Raw genomic sequence first — 20544 nt, 5'->3', positions numbered from 1 at the left:
AGCAAGCATTGACAAATACTTTAGTGTGGGGTGTAACAAATAGCAATATCAAATTTAATACACTATTAACATTAAAAACAACTTACTTTGGGTAGACTTTCGTAAAATCTCACAAAGCTCTGCTGTTGTGGCAAATCTGAAGCAAAGAAAAGCAATTGTAAAAAAGTAATACAATAACAGTGGCATGTCATATACCTAAATTAAGAGCATGAACAGGCTCCAAATTAGTCATGGTACACTAAAATCACTTATTAAAACTGCACTTTACACAAGTAATTACACTTTTATCTAAAAACTGCACAACTGCCACCGGTTTAAAATGTTATAACCTCACTCCTTCACACGTTACCTAAACAAAACACATTGAGAAGTGATCATATTAATACAATCTGAACTGATCTGGAGGGTGAAAAGGGCGGCCATATTTGCCAACTTTTGCTTTGATTAACGAACTTTTACTGAAACTTTATAATCTTTGCCAATTCAAGCTAAAAAGTTTCTAATTCAACCCAGAATACAAAGCATTAAATCTATATGTACAATATTGCAATGTTGAATATTTTCTTATAAAACAAGTACCTAAGTGAATTGTTTCTGTAATTGCTCCAGCATTAAAGATTTTTTACAGAATAAAACATTACATTTGAATAAATTGTGTATACGAAACACAACAATATTTATGTTTCACGGTCAATTTTTTCCACAAGGACTTACGAACGCTTTGCAATTTTTTTAAATAAAGCTTGCAAAAGCATGACATCATTTTTTCCCTGGAAATACCGCAGTTTACGGTGGAAAATATGCTAATGATGTCCACCTTAGGGAATCGATTGGTTCTCCTGAGGTTTGTATGCTTAATGTCTCCTGGCGACCAACTATGACCAGTAGATGACCACCCTCTTAGCCCCTTTATGGGGGTTAAAGGAAACTGACCATCAGTTTGATTTTCGATTTGCGCTACCACGTTAGGCACTTAGTCGTCCTTCATATCGAGGTGTGAAGACGCGTTTCAAAATTTGCGAAAAAAGAAAACAAAGTATGAATTATGAAAAAACACAAATGGCACCCACATTTTTATAACAAAAAAATAAAAATTCATAACAGAACTAGCTTCAAAAACGATTTTTACCTCTAATAAAGTTTAGGAAGTACAAGTACGTAAATTAATAAATTTTGAAAATGTTTTTCATTTTCTACTTGTTTTCAAACTTTTTCTTCGTCATCCCCGTTCCCGTTTTCGATCCTACCGCTTTTATGTCGGGAATTTTGGTACCATCAGACGCTGCTATAGGATCGGTTATATATCGTCTAAGAGCTTCCGACACTTCCTTCAATTACCCATTAAAATTCACCCTCGAAGAAGAATCGACTGTTGTTAACGTGGAGAATTTGAATTGTTCCCGTTTTAATTCGGTTTGTCAAAGCAACGTGGTCGTTCAAAGACATCTCGAAGCGGGAGTTTTCTACGACTTTGTGATAGTGGTGAGGAATCCTAGTGGGCAAACGGCTAGGATGCGTTGCTCCTTTAGGTAAGATGAAGGATTGATGAAGCTTTATATTAGGTGGAAGACAAAATTATTAACTGTAATTGTTAGGGCAACGAATGCCACAACACCCTTTGGTGAAATATTCCCGGGAGCGCCATCCCTACTAACTATATCCGAATCAGCTCCAAGGAATACCGAATTGGGGACTCTGATCGCAAAGGGAGATAAAACCAAAGAAAGGCCAGTCCTTTTGGAAGTGTGGGGATCCCCCAAATTCACTCTGCGTCAAAGAATCGTACAAGAGAGAAGCTCAGAAGGGACTTTACTTCTTTCAGGTCAATTGGATTACGAAACCACTAATTTATACTATCTTTCCATATTGGCAAATGTGAGTGCAAGAAACTGGTTACTTTTGGAGTTTAATTCAAGAATTTTTGATGCTAGGATGTTTGGACTGAACCGGGAAACGACACAAGAAACATTGTAGGATGGCCATTAGTAGTAGCCGTTTTGGATGAACAAGACACTCCACCGGTCTTTACCCTGGCACCCCCTGTGACCGAACTGCATTCTGACCTTCACCCGGGAGACCTAGTTATGAAAGTACGCGCAGAAGATGGAGATCGGGGAAATCCGAGGGATATCCGGTATGGATTACTTCCAGAAGAAAATCCGTTTGCTTCCTTTTTCGTTTTATCGGAAAATGCAGGTAATTATTAAGGATTTTGTGTGTAAACGTGTACAATTAATGAAATTCTCGTACATATATGTATGTAAGAAATAATGAGTTTGTAATCGATTTCACAGTTAACCCTTACGATAACCATCAAAAACCAGAAACTTTAGGTATGATTGACGCGAATTCTCGTGAACTACTTCAGCCATGGTCTACTTTTGTTTCTGATATCTACCTAAGTAAAAAGTATCAATGTTTTTTTAGCCCTTTGTGTCAAATGTTTTCATTGGGTGGTGGTTAAACGTTTTGAATTGTTAAACAGGTAATCGGATGGCGTGCTTGCGTGACCGTATTGCTTAATTGTAAATCTTTAGACAGAAGTTTTCGCAATTACCGGGGTCAACATACTGAAACCCTGCCTATCACGATATTTACGTAGGGAGAGTAAAAAAGATTTTATCTTGTAGCTTGTAGGGTCAATTGGTTACTCGAATTTATTTTCCAGGTGAGCTACGTTTAGCTCGACCGCTGGTCGAACTTCAAGCCCGAACCGACGGTCAGTCTCCAATAGTTCTTTCCATTATTGCTGAAGAAATACGCACAAACGCTAAGGAACCCGCTGCTCAATCAACAACTGTTAAAGTTGCCCTAATTCCTCCCCCTCCGGTCTGGGATATCCCACATTTCAGCAATTCCCGCTTTACGACCAGATTGGAGGAAAACTCTCCACCTGGAACCAGCCTCAATCTTTCTTCTATCGAACTTATAGTTCAGCCAGGGGAAGTCCTCACTCTCGAGTTGGATAACAATAACGGGACATTCGAAGTCACCCCTTCGGTTATCGAGAATCGATCCAAATTTAACATCGTCGTTCGCGATAATCACCTGTTGGATTATGAGTCCAGAAGATCGGTCGAATGTGTGATAGTTGCCAGAGAGTTTAAGACGGGGAATCACTCAGTTTCAGCGAAATTGGTGATATTCCTGGTGGATGTTAATGACAATCCGCCGGTGTTTGACGAAGCAGAATACAAAGCGGAAGTGGTAGAGAATGCGGATGTCGGAACAACAGTTATTCACGTTCGTGCAACTGATGTGGATACTGGATTGGGCGGGACAGTTAGATACGTAGAATTGTTAGGTCCCGGAAGCGAATTCTTCCGATTGGATCCAACTTCCGGACTTGTATCTGTTGCCGATTCTAAAGGTCTCGATGCCGAACGTACCGAGTTCTTTATTTTCACAGTTGAAGCAGCTGATGAAGACGGTGAAGGTCTAAAAGCAACCACTCAGCTGTCTTTACATTTATTAGATGTAAACGATGAAATTCCAAAATTTGAGAAAGAACTCTACGAATTCATAGTCGACACCCAAAAGCAACGTTTCACTTCGACGGCATTCATAAAAGCTGTAGATTTAGACGTGACCTCCCCTAACAACGAAGTGCATTATGAACTTATTCCCTCAAGTGATAACGTTACCCTAGACTCCAACACGGGCGAATTAACACTAAGGGGATCTTGGGGTACAACTGAGCTGGTGGTTCTAAAAGCCAGGGCTTACGATGGAGGAGTTCCAAGACTGTGGAGCGATACTGAGGTCAGGATTTATCCCCCTGACAGTAGAACATACCCTGTGACATTCATTGTTCCTGGAATAAATCAAAACCCCGAAAGTATCGAACAAAAGTTGAGAACTCTAACTGGGGGGGATGTTGCAATAAAAGACATCCAACCTTATACAGACTATAACACGAACGATAGATCTAAAAAGAGTCTTGTTACTGCCTCTATAAGGTACCCCGCAAACGCCTTTGTGGATATTGATCGAATTCAAAGACTTTTTTCTCGAACAGTCAACGAGAAAGATGTCGAAATTCAAAGAGCTGGAGCATCAGATAACTTGTGGTGGTTGTTTCTGATTCTGACTTTGCTATTGTTGCTCGCAATCGTTCTTCTCTTGTGCTGTTTTTGCGAGCCCTGTCCACTGTACGTTCCGCCAAACAAACGAAAAATTGTTGCCTCCGAAACCGTCCAAAAAAACGTGCAAGACGCGGGAAATGGAAACGAAAACAAATCAGTCCAAGTAGCTGAATGGTTTGGAAGAAGAGAAGCGTGGTCTCCAGAAGGTGTTATAGTCGATAACGAAGTGGATTCCCTGAGACGTCACGAAATGGAGCGGGGCTCCGACAGGGACCTCAGAAGAAAAGTGGCACACAAAAGGGAATCATTGGATAGGGACCATCTTTATATTCGTGAAGGTAACGCTGACATATTGAGATTGATAACCAGAGGGGGTGAACAACAAGCCCAAAGACAATACTTCGTAGACAATCAAAATAATTTAGTTGATAGCGGTAAAGATATTCTTCTAAAGAGATTTATGGATCAACAAGGAACTTCCCATCAAGTGAAGGTTGGAACGTTGCCCCATGAATCCCACAGGGCGTACGAAGGCCAAGAAAACTTGGAAGCTGTCCTGAGACAGCAGAATAGTCTCTTGAGGCAAATAATCCTAGAAAGAGAACGGGAAGTTCGCTTAGAGACCCAGTCTCTGCCAGCTGGAACTCAAACTGACAGGAATGCTGGAACGCAAACAGAGGAACTGTATATATTACGTCCTCCTCAAAGAAAAATTTACTCAGATAACGACGCCAGTGATGGCAGTGAAGCAGAAGAGGAAATTCTTTTGACCAGGCTACGGGGTAGGAAAAAGAAGGAGAGAAGACGTCGTGCATTGGAGATTAGAAGAAAAATTACAACTCCAATACGTGAAGAATCTGAAGAGTATATTGAACCAATTGAAGCACAAGGGGTGTTCAGAAGCACTGACAATTTGAGAGGGAGGGTTTTGAAAGAGATTCTTCTAAATGGGATATCCAGGACGGACGTTTCAAAGTTGGGAATCAACAAGGAAATTCTAACTGAAATATTCAATTCGTTGGACGCAAGCGAATCTACTGAAAAGGATCAATCGCAGCAGAAAAGGAATAGAAAGGATAATGGCGAATACTCCAGTGATAGTTTGGAAGAAGGAGACCACCGTCCAAGGAAGAGCAAAATCAGATTTTCTAAGCAGGCTCAAAAATACAGATCTGAGACAGATCTATCGAAAATGTCCGAAGCCAAATCGCAGTTGAAAGCGAAATCTCAAAGTAATTTAGATTTATCGGAGGAAAAGGTGAAAACCAAAAGTAAAAGGGGAGCCTCCAGGTATATGGAATGGTACAATAAGTCGAAAAGGCCGGGCATCACCAGAAATAAGGAAGAAGACTCCAAGTCTGTGAAAGTGGTGGATCCACTACTAAAACAAGCAAAACCGAAGGGTGGGATTTCAGAATCTTCTGGAACCAGTTCGAGTAAGAGTTCCAGGAAGCAAAGACATCCTTTAATTCAACATTCAGAACATCGTTTCGAACCGAGGAGAAATGATGAAGATGTAGATTCTGGAATTGTTCTTGCAAAGCCTCCAATTACTCAAAGGAAAAGCATATTTTCTATAGCTTATGAGGACATAGGAACGAAACAATTACTGCCTGATAGTAGTACCCCAACTTGAAATTTATTAAATTTTTTAAAAACATACCTATCTCCATTTTGATTTCTTTTTCATTGTACAAGTATACAGTATGTATAACATTTGTTAAGCATTACAACGAAAACATTTTTATACCAATAACTGTAAGTCTAATAAGTTAAAATAAAGAATTCACATTTGTTTAAAATTATTTCTTCATTTGTGACACACTGTATTTAATGTAATTGTAAGCAGGTATGTGAAATATGACGTAACTATGGTTTGTTTTGATTGCACACCTTTAATTAAATAGACGTCATGATGCAACCTACAACAAGGAAATCAATATACAATCAAAACAGTGCATTAATATAGGATAAACAATTTAATAAATTGTTATAATTAGTGAAAAGGTGCAGCAATAATAACTGGTATGCACTAAAATTAAAGAATCTTTTAAGATTTAAACAACATCAAACACTATTCTCCAAGTATTATTTGTTTTAAAGATAATGTTTGTTACAGAAAAAGCAATAAATCATGGTGAAAAACAACTTACCAGATAACAAATATCGTAGATGATGCTCTATTAGTGAAATCCTTTTCATAAAACAAGCTTTTTTCCTTGTTTGACAATGATTGAGACCATTTTGAACCCCCTTAATTTACCTTCTATTTTGGTGCTTATATTTACCCTGTTCATGTGCAACTGGTATATCTGGAAACGTGTTAATAAAAGACAGGATGTAGTAGAAAAAGGTGTGTATGATATTCCTGGGCCAGTGCCCTTGCCCTTCTTTGGTACACGATGGTTATACTCCTGGATTGGTGGATACAAATTCGAGAAAATTCACGAAATGTACGAGGTCTTGTTTGCAAAATATGGGCCTATCATAAAAGAAGAAGCACTTTGGAACTATCCCATTGTGAGCATAAAGGAACGGGAAGATATAGAAAAAGTATTAAGATCTGTTGGCAAGTACCCTCTAAGACCACCCACTGAAATCGTCGTCCATTACAGGAAGAATCTACCAGATAGGTAATGTAATAATTAATTGTCTTAAGACAACAATTATTAATGACTGATTTTCCAGGTATTCTTCACTAGGCCTGGTAAATGAACAGGGTGAAACTTGGCATCACTTGAGGACACATTTGACCTCAGAACTCACCAGTACACGCACTATTTCCGAGTTTACCCCCGTCGTTAAAGACATCTTACATGAATGGTGTGATCTAATTAAACAAAATCGATCAAACACTGGAAAAATTGAAAATGTTCATGTATTAGCTGAACGATTTGCACTTGAAGTTACTTGTGCTTTAGTACTGGGGCGCAGGATGGGATTTTTGCTGTCCAATGAGTTATCTGATAAGTCCAAGAGACTTTCTAGAGCGGTTAAGGAACATTTTCTAGCCTCCAGGGACACCTATTATGGACTGCCCTTTTGGAAACTGGTCCCCACTGAATCATATTCAAAGTTTGTAAAGGCCCAGAACGAGATCTACCAAATTGCCTCTGAACTTATTCAAACAGCGGATGATTCCACGCAGGATAGTGCTGTCTTCCAGTCTGTTTTGCATGCTCCAGTCGACGAAAAGGACAAGACGACTGTTATCGTCGATTTTATTGCAGCAGGTTCGGTTAAAAATCCTTGAAGGATATTATTTATTAAAAGTAGTAATGTTGTTACAGGTATCCACACTTTAGCAAATTCATTGATCTTTCTTCTTCATTTGATTGGTTCAAATGAAGACGTTCAAAAGACGCTAAAGGAGCACCTTAAGAATGGCTCAAATTCGTACGCGAAAGCGTGCGTTTACGAGTCTTTCAGGGTAATACCGACAGCCCCCTGTATCGCACGTATTTTAGACAAGGACCTGCAACTATCAGGGTACAATTTGAAAGCTGGAACGGTTGTACTGAGTCATACTGGCATTGCCTGTCGTGACGAGAGATATTTTCCAAATGCGAAAAAATTCGACCCGGGGAGATGGCTGAATGAAGTAAAAGGTGCGAATGTGCACAGTCTCAATGCGTTTTTGATTTCTCCGTTTGGGGTTGGGAAAAGGATATGTCCGGGGAAGAGGTTCTCTGAAATGGTTGTTACCGTTGCTTTGGAAATTATAATGGAACACTTTAAGTTGGAATGCAAGGAACCGCTGGAGCTTGTCTTCGAATTTCTCTTAGCCCCTAAATCGTCTACCTCAATCTATTTTCATGATGATACTTGATTTAATTACTAACAGAGAACGTACCCATTAAAAAATGTTTATGTTCAGTTGATTGTTTGTTGTTAATATTGTGATTCTGTTATTGTCGAATAAGCAATAATGTTTAACTCAGGAAGCAATAATTTTTGTGTGTTAATTAATTTACTTACAACGTTTATGTGTTCTGTACTTTTACTATTTTATATACTTATGTAGGTAGTTCATAAAAAAGAAGGTGAAACTAGTTACATTCCATTTTACCATTATTACTATTAATATAATTATTGTTGTTAAGAAGAATATGCAAAATCGATGAGACTGCATTTTATATTAAATAATAGTATATTTTTATCGATATTTTTTATCAACTTACTATACTTTTTGCGAAGGTCAAATAAAGAAATTGTAAGATTATATTAATTGTTTCAATATAACACATAAACCCTAAAACTAGATTAATTAAAAAGAGGATTATATTAGGATTCTCTTTCAGGAAACCCGCCTCGTGGTTCGGGATATGTTTTGAGATAAATCATCTCCTCTCCCTTCTACTGGTTGACTCTGATGAGTCATTTGTCATTGATAAGGTCATTTATTTATACATGCTTGTATTAATAAAAAAAAAATATTCTCAAAGTATTAATGAAATGCGAAGGCTTTTCGATACGTTCCAATAGATGGCAATGTGAAACCATTTTATGTTCTTATTACAAATAAGAAATTAGGAATAAACAACTCTTGATCGAAACCGTTCTTATCACAATTTTCGAAGGTAAATTGAAATCAATCTTAGGAATACTCGCATTCAACAACTTGTTGATTGCGAGTCAACTAAAATAAAAATGGGGCAATTATCAGAATTGCGAGTCTTTAAATTATAAAACTGATTTTTATGTTAAATAATAATTCGTTTCTTTTAGCTATTGTAATTATCATCAGTAACTAAAATTTCAATAACTCTCCTTTCGGCTGATTGACTCTGATCAGTGTAACAGTGATTCATGAGTCATTTAAAAAATACTCTCAGTTATAAGGGAGCATGGATCTTTTTGATACTAGTCAATAGATGGCGACATAAAGCCATTTCGCACTATTATTACAAATAAGAAATTAGGAATGAATTTGGGTTCTGTTACCCTGCTATCCCACTCCTGATGTTAAATTGTGTTCTTACAAGAACACTGAATTTTTGGAATACTCGCAATTGTCCTCTTGATGATTGCGAGTCATAATCTTGTTAAAGCATAATTAATAATAATATAAACCCACCTCATGTGGCTTAAGTTAATGAACTTGAAATGCAGAGAGTATCATTAATTAGTTTTCGATAAATTAAAATTAAGTAATTGGGAGATTCGTTTCCTAATTTACAATTTCGTTTGCTTTTTTTACAATTATATTTGCTTGTGAGTTGCATTAACCGTTTGACTCACAAAGTGATACAGATACTATGCATTTTCTTTGATGTGAGTCAATAGAGGGCATTACGAAGTTATTTCGTATTATTATTACAAACAAGAAATCAGGAATGAATTTCGAATTACGTCGTTGAATATCTACTGACTGCGCCAGGCGATGTAAATCGTTTACTCGCTTTTAAGAATTTTTGAAGTGCTCGCAATCATCCCCTTGATGATTGCGAGTCATATTCCTAACGAAACATAGTATATTTAGTTTAATTAACGTTAGTTAGAAAGGAAGGGGTTGTTTTATGTAATTCCCAATGATTCTACTAACTGCGTCAGGCGACGTAAATCGTTTACACGCTTTTAGGAATTTGCAATCATCAAGGGGATGATTGCGAGTCATATTCCTATCTAAACATAGTATCCTTAATTCAATTAAACTGAAATTAGAAAGGAAAGAAATGTTTTATGTTATTCCAAATATTCCTATATTACTGATTACTGATTACTGATTTTGAGAGTGCGAGTCACCTATAATAAGGGCGTAATTGTCACCAAGTAAATTATAAACGAAGATACTGATTTTCTTGCCCAATAATTCTTCAGAGTTCTTCACAATATAATTAACACCATAATCATAATCGAATTCTTTAATTTACTCATATCAGATGCTTATACTTATATTAAAAAAAAAAACGTGGCAGCGGTGGGATTCGAACCCACGCCTCCGAAGAGACTGGTGCCTTAAACCAGCGCCTTAGACCGCTCGGCCACGCTACCAGATTGCGGGCCAAGGGGCCGCCGATTCAGAAATTGAATAATTCAGTATTAAATCCATTGAAATAAGCATGCACAAGGTGTAGTCTATAGATTTCTATAGATATAATTATTAGGTACTTACCCGAATTTTTTTTTTAAGTTTTTTGTAACTCAAATTAAGGGTGGAATATCAGCGATAAAACTACTTGAGCTCATTAATTCGCGATAAAAAATAAAATATGTTTAATATTTAAATACATTCAATTCCTTTCGTTTGAAAAGGGATAACGCATCCTTTTGTTTTTTTTTTATTTTTAGGCGAAACGTTTTCGAATTGCTCATTAATATTTGACACTCAATTTCGATTCAATTTTTAAGGTACCTAAGTATCAAAAATAAATCTACCTAGTAAAGGGTCGTTGGTATTTGGTTTATCACCGATTTTGAATAATAACATGCGTCACAAAAGGGCGACATATTGTCCCGCAGCGGTAAAAATCGCCTGTCATCGTTCTGAGTGAATCATTCTTTTACCTACGTCTCAAAATTTCGTAAACAGTTTTTCTCATTCGTAATAAATTTTGGATACATCGCCGTAACCGACGCACTAGGCGTATTCCTGGTGTATAAGAGCTGGTGCGACTCCCGTCCACAGGTTTAGTTGACCAGACACTCTTGAGGGTGAGCTAAGGTACACAGAGGTGACGATCGCGACTTTTTTTTTTACCGAAAACAGACAAAATGCCTGGACCTTCTAGACCTCGTTGGCAAGTAAGTAATTTTTCACCGATTTATTTTCCACTTTTCCTGTCACGTGTAGCGATCTATGCGAAATTTTGGCAACCGCATCCTTGCACGATGATTAATTCATAAAATACAAAATTGACCGCCATTTCAAAACAATCGAACTGTGTTTCGATTATCTGAAAATTCTTACTTTTGTTTTATGTGCTTCAACTATTTCCTTGATTATTATGAACACATCAACTTTTTTTTTCAGTTGTTTTACGCGCTTTAACTATTGTTTCAATTGTTATGGAAGCTTCAACTTTTTTTGGATTGTTGTTGATGCTTCATCTTTTGTTTGAAACTGAATGAAAAAGTAAAAGTAACTTTTGCGATTCGATTTTGGAATTTAAAGAAAATGCGCTTAATAGTTTTCTTTTGATTCTGATACAAAAAGTGCGTCTAATAAAAAATTTCACTGTTCTTTGCTGATGTAGGTGAGATGTTATTTTTGGCACACTTTTCGGTTCAAGATGAAAAAGATTTGATAAAAAAATTAAAACATTGTATTATCCATAAAGTAAAGGAACTACATATCTACACATATTTTTGAAATACTGTACACCATATCTTAAAAATTACAGATATTACACATAATTTTTGGACAAGTGTTATTACACATGAATTGCAATGAATTGAATTGTATATTTGTTTGCGTTTTGAGATGAGTCAGTTTGGTTCTATTAATATATCGTAGTTGAAACAATTTCAGACATTCGTAAGGAAAAGTATGTCAGATTTTCTATATTTAAATTATACCTGTTTGCGTGATGTTACTTACCTTGCTGATGAACTCTATTTTACTCAGATAGTTTAGTTTCTAATCTAAATCTCCTATGAAAAAGTCCGCGGGGATGTTGTCGAAAACCTTCTTTAAAATTTCCAGCATAATGTCCTCTATAGTTTTGCTCAGAATTGGATTCAACGATTCCGCGACCGGCCTCCAATTGGCATTCAAATATTCGTTGGTAGATCGCTCTAAAATAACAACATCAATATTTCGAGTTGTAAATTTCGCGTTTTAAAATAAGCTTTGTAAATGCGTCGTTGTTTCCAAAATCAGAGGCAATAATGGACTAAAATTAGCCGATTTGAAGGGAATTACAACAACCTGGCTGCTTGTTTACGAAACCGCGTTTATTTCCAAAATTTCTGTTCGATTTCACGACCAAACAAGTTAAAAATAATATGGTCCCTTTACGACTGTTTTACTACCTTTTTATTTATTGAAACAAAAGAAGTTAGTTAAACAAAAAAAATTGTTTTTACCTAAGGCTTTGATTCCATCGAAAAGGTTGCCCATATAAAGTCGCAAACCACCAATACTGAACTTAACATGGCAACTCTTGACGTCAAAGAAGTGAAAATCTTCTTTTTTTATCAGATCGACGTCACTTTTGACAAAAATATCGAGATCACCTAAAAATAGTATGATGTAGAATAAGAAAACGCATATTCGAAATAGTTTTGGTGGATGCGCCGGGTATGTTATAGTGATAAGCAAAGCTGGCGCAAGACCAAGACGGTCTTGGGATTGGTCTTGGTTTTGGTCTTGCGTCTGCTAGTATAAATACAGTCTTGGTCTGACTGCAAGACGAAGACCAATTTTGCTTACCACCAGTATATTATTTATATTTACGAATCTTTTGAACTTACTGGCTTCAAACCAACATGAACCATGACCTCTGATGGGAATGACCAAAATTCGCCCTAAAAGGACGTACTGTCCGTCGATTCGCAGTGTTGGTAAATGTAAGCGGGTATAAAAATCGTGTGTTTTGGCATCCACGAAATTTTCAAGGACTTTTGTTTTTCCAAATCCTACAACAGTTACATTTGCCAAGGATGCGTTCACATTAACAGGTCCGTCCCCTTGTAAAATCTAAAAGGAGAAACAAACAGGCATCAAAAACAAAATTTGTTATACAATCGATTGTTTTTCTTTTACTACGAAAAAATTTTTCGTTCACGTTTTAGTTTCATGCAGTAATTGAAAGTCTTTTTAGTAATATTTACTTTCTTTTTTTTTTACGTGCCGACTACGTTTAAACTACAAGTCATTTTAGACTTTTATTACATGAGGTCATGACGCTAGTTTTAGGGTCATATTTTCTTAAGCAATCGCTCTCGGCGATTTTCCTTTCTTGAAAATGAGCAAACATGATGTCGTTAGGATTATTATTCAAACTAATCGTGTACAAACCAGCACAGCAGTACAGTTTGCAAAATTACACGTACAAAGCGCAAAAGTTCGAAATTAATATTAATTGTAGTGCTTTTGTAATAAAACTTGCGCTTAATTACACCTGTGAATATAATCGTTGAATCGCTCCACGATTAAACATTACGTTAATACGACGTTTGACTCTATTTTTAAGCTTAACTGGGTTTCCAAAGAAGCATTTGACCTAAATGTGTTGAAATTAAAGATGCAATAAGTAATGTCATTGGAAACATAAGGCCTTGTTTTTATCTGGTTAATTATGCTATTGGTCAATGATACCATAATATTGGCGAGTTTATATTATTTGTTAATCGATTTTACTAATAATTGAAATTATTTTCAATGCAAAATCAAGTATTCTATATTCCCTTGGCAATTGTTTCGCCCTTTTAGTGTCTTTTTTAACAATTGCTAAAGCAATAAACAAATGCGAACATTACAAACAGATGAACTTATATACTATTTGGCACACCGCTTTTTTGCTATGAGGTAACTCACTTTTATTACGGGAACTTCTAATGGGTCAAGTGGCTGTAGATCGATTTCTGGCAATCCTTTAGGAAATCGATGGAATAATCCTTGGACCGCATGTGTGGAACAATTTACGAAATCGGGAGTTTTGATCTTACACGTTTGTACGAACTCAGCTGAAATAAATATATCCAATGTCTAGATCAATACTGTAGAAGTTGTAACAACTTTTCTTTATTATTTTGGCGAATTTTTTGAAAATAAAAAAACCTCTTGTTTATGCTGCGCTTTTGGGTCTTTCGTCTGACCCAGTTTGAAAGAAGGGTTTGGCAAGCAGACAAACAAAAAGAAGCAAGCAAAATGTGTACTTAAATTAGGTACTTACGCTGTTTATCAATAATGCCAAAGACAATATGCAAGTTTAGCAAGAATGCGGCAAAAAGACCGAATACATTAGACATGTTTGTACTTATTGTTGTGTGATACTAACAAAACTGACCGCGAACAACCATATACTTTCACTCACCGACAGTTTCTGGTCCATATGTAAGAAATTATGCAATCATTAGGTAACACATTCAATTGATTCCTCATTAGGAAGATTGCATACTTTTCCACTTCCGCCATTAAACCAGTTTATAAGATAAAGGCTCGGTTATTAATCCATACTGGAAGTTTACCTACAACAATCTGAAATGCATACTTTCTTTTGTTTCCGCTTTCTTTTTTATTTTTATTTTACACAAGCAATTGTTTTGGTACCCAGTAATTGCAACGCTTAAATATTTTGAATTTCTTTTGCGAGAATCAGTAAGTTTTAAAATTTCGGCGTTTCAAATTTTTGAGGAATGATTAGGCCACGTATTTTTGAACGCTCTGTACGTACGTCATGTTGAAATCTGGCAGAAACCACACGAACATCAAATTTTATGCGAATGAATAAGTGCAGTATTTTTAAACACTCTGTACTCATATTACAACTAAATGTATTTTCAGGGCGAAAATGCGCAACTTGAAAGTAGAAGAAATTAATGGCTTCATTTATTTATTAATCGAAATTGGCATAATATTCAAAAACATAATTTTAATTAAATTTGTATATATATATCATGTACAGTTTCAATTTGTTTTATCATTTGTTTCAAATAAGCTGCTTTTGTTTGAGTTGTTAAGTTCGATCCTATTTTGTTTTTCTCTAATTTTGTTTTTCTTAATAGTTCGCTACTTTTCAACAAAATAAGGCCACGTATTTTTAAGATTGCGAACACCACATCGATAGACATTTAGGCTGCCCAAATTTCATTAACAGTTCTAGTTCAGTGGAAATATTTTTAGATTTTACATTTTAGCCATGTTTAATGCTGTAAATCATGCTATATTTATAGACCTTAACGAAAGATAGTTTGTTATGATAATTTCTCAAAAAGTAGAATAAACAGCTTTGTTTTTTAGCAAATAACCAGGATAGACGCGCAAATTTCGGCAACAAAATTTAATTAATCGATAATGATGTTTCGCAGGAGAAATGTTTTTTAAATTAATATAGAAAATAAATAAAAGATAACATCACTTCACAAAATTTTTAATTGCATTTAACTAACAAAATAAGTCAAATCCAAATCAAAATCGGAAAAGTTTAAATAAAGATTTTGTGAAGTTTTACCAAGTGGTTTTTTAAATTCATCTTTATATTTATCAAAATTTTAATCTTTATGATAGTACTGTTAAGTATAATGTCTTATCGTTGTCCTACAAAGAACTTCAAGGCTATGTAACACCAGATATGACAGAGGACAAAGTGATACACATTTAACAACGGAAATTGAAAAAATATCTGATTTATGGCCAAGTATAATGATTAGTAAGATTATACTTATACTCAAACAATTGCAAAACAAATAAATTTAAAAATTGAATTTTGTTTTATACGTAAAACGAATCCTAAATTGTAATAGTTTTAAGACAACTGATGTGAATGATAATTGAAATAATCATCGTAGCAATGATTGCATAGATGAAATGATAGCATTATGATTTTGTATACAAATAATGTTTATGATTTTCTCGTGTTGTCGTTACTTTTAAGGCAACACATCGAAATAATGGACTGGTGCCAAGTGAAGTGTGTATTACGTAAATAGAATTATTATTTTTGGAAAATTTTCAAGCAAATTCGGGCTATTTTTTGATGCTTGCTTAAGATTCCACAATTACGGTCATCATTTGTTTTGCTTTTTTTGAATGTAGCACTCGGAAATTTGAAGGCATTTTTTCCTTTCATTTCGAACAAGCGAAAATTCATAACGTATAAAACATCCTCAAAATCCTTAAATTGCATTTATTGGACATCTAAATATTATATACTTCCTATACTAATTATACAAAAACTTTTACAATTAATACTGTGGTAATATAAATCTAATTGAAAATTTGGATTTGTTGATTTTTGATCTAGATTTTCGTATTAAAATTTCACGTAATTACATAGTTCGATTATAGGCAAACATTTATCGATATTCATCTTGGTTATATAAGGGAAACGGGTTGAGCATTATTGACGAAAAACAAAAAAAGAAAAACAGAATTTTAAGAATTATTTTTATTATTACATACAATTATTATTTATATTACACTAAGATGAAATGTTGTTAACAAATGCAATGTCCGCTATTTACAAACAAATGGGTACATTTTGTTTAGTGTTAGGTAGGTAGATACCTATTGGCTAAAATGTTTTAAGAAAAATTATTTATTTAGAATAATAAAAAATAACGTAAATACATAAAACTTAAAAATTACATATGGCGGGTGTTTCCAAAGCCACCATGACCTGATTGGGATGCACCCTTGTTGTAGCCCATTTGGAGATTTAGAAGTCCCTCTGAACTACGTAGTTGCTCTTCTGTGAATTGACGTTCGCATTTTTCGGCCATCTTGGGCCCTAAAGATGGTCCCTTGAACTCGGGATGTTTCTGTGTAATACGACCAAGGGCGTATAAACTTAATGTTACCTAGAAAACGTATGTGTTTTTAACATATTAGGGAGTTTATTTAGACGCCCTTACCTGGGGGATATTTCTCTTCTCGAAAAGATCAGCAGTCTGAAATATTTCTTCCTGAGGTACTCCGTAGGCTTTCGCGGCCTTCTGGAAACGCTCGATGTTTTCCATAAGTTGGAAATTTGTTCCTTTAGTTTGGATTTTTTTAATGCAGCCGGGAGCCAATTTGTTCATTAGATTGCACAGAACGACGCCATCCCTAAGGATATTCTCGTAATCTCCGCTAGGAACTGGTTCCCCAAGCACGGCGAATATCCAGTTAAGGACCTCTTGTTCCTGTTCCTTGTTTCGTGGCTGCAATTATTGTTGTTTCGTTTGTCATTACAAAGTCTTTTTTAATTTTGGGTTAAATTGATTTTAAGATTTCCGAAAATTGTTTTTGCAACGCAGTTATTTTTGGAAATTAAGTACCTACTGTAGGTTCGATTTATTACTTCCATTTGTTGCGTATGACGTGCGTTTGAACGTGATGGCCGAACTTTATTTTTAGAACGTTTTCAAGATTTTGCTAGCGGTTATTTTTCTTCTTTTCAAACAAATAATTTTTTCGTTCATTTTTCATTTGTTTGTTTTCTTTTGTTTTCCTTTTGTAATGTTAATGAACAAAACTCTAGACAGCGAGAGGGATAGGTATGGTAGAAACAAAAAAAAAAAATACGAAAATCAAAAAACAAAACACTACCTACTGTTTGTGTTAGTGTGATAAATAGAAGTAGCAATAATTTTTGTCGGATTTACTGCAATCGCTATTTTTTTTCTATTTTATGGCGTTATTTTATGTTTGTGCAATTTATGGGATACTTACGGCCATGGTATTGGGACGTTATGTTTTGGCGTCGCGACGTTTAGCAACTGAGGCGTCGCCGATCTGCGGGCCTCTATAAGCGAATTGGTTGCGGGGGCGTCGGACACTTGTTACTCGCATCAGCTGGATTATTTTTGAGATAATAAAATCATTGCCTATAATTAAAATCAATACTTTTTTAATTGGCACTTGCCAAAAAATTCACCAATTTCTTTTCTTTTTTGGAAACCAATCCAATTAAAATGAAAAATTATTCATTTAACTAAAAGTTTGCATCTTGTCTTTAATTAAAAACAAAATAATTCCTTGTTAAGTTTTATCAATTGTTTTTGTTTTTCCCTGTAGGTACGTCTATTTTGTTTTCTAGCACTTGTTTCCGACAGATTAATTGACAATAAGAAATATTAATTATACAATGTTGTTATTAACGTTTAGGATGTAATTTCGGATTAAAACATGTTGTCAGATTAATGGAATTCATATTTATTTTGGTTTATGACAGGCGCTGCAAGTAGGAGATGTTGATCGTTGTATTTTTGGCACTTTCACCCAATCAACAGGTGTATTTCGTTACAGATTCGTATATACAGATAGATAGCAATTATTATTATTTAGGCGATCTACCAAAAATACATCTAATAAGTATTACGTACTGTAGTTTTGGTTACATTTCGAAATTTATTGATACATTTGGTATATTATTATTAAACACAATGATACAAATCGTTGACGACTTCTGGCATCTAATTCATTGGATTACATTCCAATGAATGTTTCGACATTGACGTCCTAGACCTTCTTCCTTTTAACATGCATTGTTTGTTTCGTTTATTTTGGGACTGTCATAATACGCCTCTCAAAATTATAAAACTCATTTATATCCACTAGTTAAGTTACACATGTATATTTCTGCATGAAGAGAGACGTGACGTGAAGAATTTGAGAGTAGAATACAATTTATTTTCGGAAATAAAATTTTACTGAAATTGAGATCTATTCAAATTTAATTAACGCGTTCGTTTATGAAATGAAACAAAACTTTGTAATCTTAAAGGTTTTTCTTTACCATTTTTGCCATTAAAGTCGATGTCCAAGATGCATACACTTACAGGGTAATTTTTAAACGTTTGGCAAAACTTGAACGGGTTATTCTAAGAATATTTAATCTTTTGATCATCTTTGATCTGAAGATACAGAGCGATGTTATTTCATTCCACATTTTCCACTAGAGTAGTGTGAACTATCGATTTTAAAAAGTAATTAAAACTGTTGTTAAAATATGCATAAAATCTTATTCTAAGCGTTTTTGGTATTCAGTTTTTACCGCCTCGAATCTTCGAAACAAAAGAACTTTTTAAAAATGATCAAAGGGATAAATATACTTAGGATTAGAATTATCGTTTCGCCGTATGTCTAATAAACACTCCGTATATTAATTAGGTCACATATCCATTAATACTGATTTTTAGAGCATCGACTTCCTCCAGATTTTGTTTTATATTTAGAGATGTAGATATTTGTGCATGTTCAATCTTCTTTCACATTAAGGGGTTTATTTTTAGCGACTCTAGAGAACCTGATGAATATAAACCACTAACTGATTTCTTAAAAAATCCAATCAATACAATTGCAAATGCAAAAAAGAAATGTAGAAATTATTACAATTAAACCATTTAACAATCCTTTACGTATTGGCTGTACGATTTTAAATCAATTTTTGGATCATTATCATTATAGGTTGCCGGTAGACGTGATCCTGAACAGGAACAAGAAATCCTGAACTGGATCCAGGTGGTTACTGGCGAGAGGATTCCACCAAACATCCCTTACGAGCACGCTCTCAGGGATGGAGTACTACTTTGCAGAGTTATGAACCGTCTCATGCCGGGCTGCATCACCAGAGTCAATGTATCCGGGGGAGATTACAAATTTATGGATAACATTCAACAGTAAGTACCCTTAATGATATATTTTGGCACCAAGAAGTACCTACCTGTTAAAAAAAGAATAGGAAATTACTTTGGTACCATTTTTATTTTTGGCCAAACGAAACCACTTCATTTTTAGTAGAATTAACAAATTCGGGAAGCAAGAAGCAATTTAATAGAGAGAGAGAGAGAGAGAGATTTAGAATAAATAGTTACCCTATTTGGCTATGGTACCATAGAATAATTGATACTAAAACAAAAAAAAAGAAAAATAAATTAACCCCTGCTTGGAAGATACATTCGATTCCACAAGCCTCATCCCTGTTCCCCAGCGAATAGGATAAAGAGAACAGGACCCTAAAATTTTTCTATCAATCCTTGTGAAAACGTATTAACCTTTTAATCTTAAGAAATCTTAACATTTATTACACATGACATGAAAAAACACGAAATACAAAGTGATTAAAAAATAATTTTACGAAGAATGAGTTTGAATCATTTTCACAATTTTCTCGCATTTTCTAGGGTGACCAATGTGTTTTGTAAGGTGTATGGGCCCATAAGCGTGTGAGAGAACTATTGTTATTTTTTCAAAATTTTTAATAGACTGCGTGTTTTCCAAAATTAAAAACACTACCTATGAATACAATAGAGTGGAATGTTCATCTAATGTGACAAATATCTCGATTTCCTTGCCAAAATTTTACCTTTCGTCACTCATAGTGTCCCACCTTTGAAGTTTACAACATTATAATTACGTTTTACGAAACAGCGTTAGTCAATTGTTTTTTTTATCAACTGGATTTTTTTTTTGACTCGATATTTTTGTCTTAAGGTTTTTGAGTGCAGCAACAAAATACGGCGTACCTGACGTGGATTTGTTTGAAGCAGCAGATCTGTACGAAGCTAAGAACATAGCGCTGGTTAATCAGTGCCTTTATGCCCTTGGTCGCACGTGCTATCGCCACCCCGAATGGAGGGGACCATTCTTGGGCCCCAAACCAGCCGACGAAAACAAAAGGCACTTCTCCGAGCAACAAATGCGCGCCGGAGAGGCCATCATTGGACTCCAAGCTGGGTCCAACAAGGGGGCTACACAGTCTGGACAAAACTTTGGGGCTTCACGTAAAATCATCTTTGGAAAGTAAATTTAAGAACCCTGCTGCTCCCCACTTCGTGTTGCTAAGTACTTAACAAATGAAAAAAAAACAAA

General features: G+C 35.2%; 5 protein-coding genes and 1 non-coding gene across 6 annotated transcripts; 3 read left to right on the top strand and 3 right to left on the bottom strand.

Moving 5' to 3' along the window:
- Positions 1 to 86: 86 nt before the first annotated feature.
- On the bottom strand, positions 87 to 16034 carry LOC108741672 (protein takeout). The gene is made up of 7 exons (XM_018476545.2): positions 13925 to 16034; positions 13567 to 13715; positions 12501 to 12726; positions 12114 to 12263; positions 11626 to 11822; positions 196 to 349; positions 87 to 136 (listed from the first exon to the last, which is right to left on the bottom strand). The coding sequence occupies exons 1-5, from the start codon at positions 13998 to 14000 to the stop codon at positions 11665 to 11667; spliced, it is 759 nt and encodes a 252-aa protein (XP_018332047.1). The 5' UTR covers positions 14001 to 16034; the 3' UTR covers positions 87 to 136; positions 196 to 349; positions 11626 to 11664.
- LOC108741663 (cadherin-86C-like) lies at positions 1455 to 6110 on the top strand. Its single transcript, XM_018476534.1, has 3 exons — positions 1455 to 1875; positions 1932 to 2196; positions 2669 to 6110. The coding sequence occupies exons 1-3, from the start codon at positions 1546 to 1548 to the stop codon at positions 5719 to 5721; spliced, it is 3648 nt and encodes a 1215-aa protein (XP_018332036.1). The 5' UTR covers positions 1455 to 1545; the 3' UTR covers positions 5722 to 6110.
- On the top strand, positions 5996 to 8291 carry LOC108741669 (ecdysone 20-monooxygenase). Its single transcript, XM_018476539.1, has 4 exons — positions 5996 to 6110; positions 6205 to 6718; positions 6774 to 7318; positions 7376 to 8291. Exons 2-4 carry the CDS (start codon positions 6315 to 6317, stop codon positions 7912 to 7914), a joined length of 1488 nt encoding a protein of 495 aa, XP_018332041.1. The 5' UTR covers positions 5996 to 6110; positions 6205 to 6314; the 3' UTR covers positions 7915 to 8291.
- On the bottom strand, positions 9998 to 10079 carry Trnal-aag. Its single transcript has one exon. It is a non-coding gene; the product is annotated as a tRNA-Leu (tRNA).
- On the top strand, positions 10644 to 20540 carry LOC108741673 (muscle-specific protein 20). Its single transcript, XM_018476546.2, has 3 exons — positions 10644 to 10829; positions 19141 to 19352; positions 20167 to 20540. The coding sequence occupies exons 1-3, from the start codon at positions 10800 to 10802 to the stop codon at positions 20477 to 20479; spliced, it is 555 nt and encodes a 184-aa protein (XP_018332048.1). The 5' UTR covers positions 10644 to 10799; the 3' UTR covers positions 20480 to 20540.
- On the bottom strand, positions 16121 to 17512 carry LOC108741674 (muscle-specific protein 20). Its single transcript, XM_018476547.1, has 3 exons — positions 17404 to 17512; positions 16605 to 16892; positions 16121 to 16550 (listed from the first exon to the last, which is right to left on the bottom strand). Exons 1-3 carry the CDS (start codon positions 17407 to 17409, stop codon positions 16335 to 16337), a joined length of 510 nt encoding a protein of 169 aa, XP_018332049.1. The 5' UTR covers positions 17410 to 17512; the 3' UTR covers positions 16121 to 16334.
- Positions 20541 to 20544: the final 4 nt, after the last annotated feature.

Source organism: Agrilus planipennis, unplaced genomic scaffold, assembly GCF_000699045.2.
Source record: "Agrilus planipennis isolate EAB-ADULT unplaced genomic scaffold, Apla_2.0 scaffold235, whole genome shotgun sequence".
Lineage (NCBI taxonomy): Eukaryota > Metazoa > Arthropoda > Insecta > Coleoptera > Buprestidae > Agrilus > Agrilus planipennis.
The sequence above is the reverse complement of the archived record's forward strand: the minus strand, read 5'-3'. Positions and strand labels throughout refer to the sequence as shown.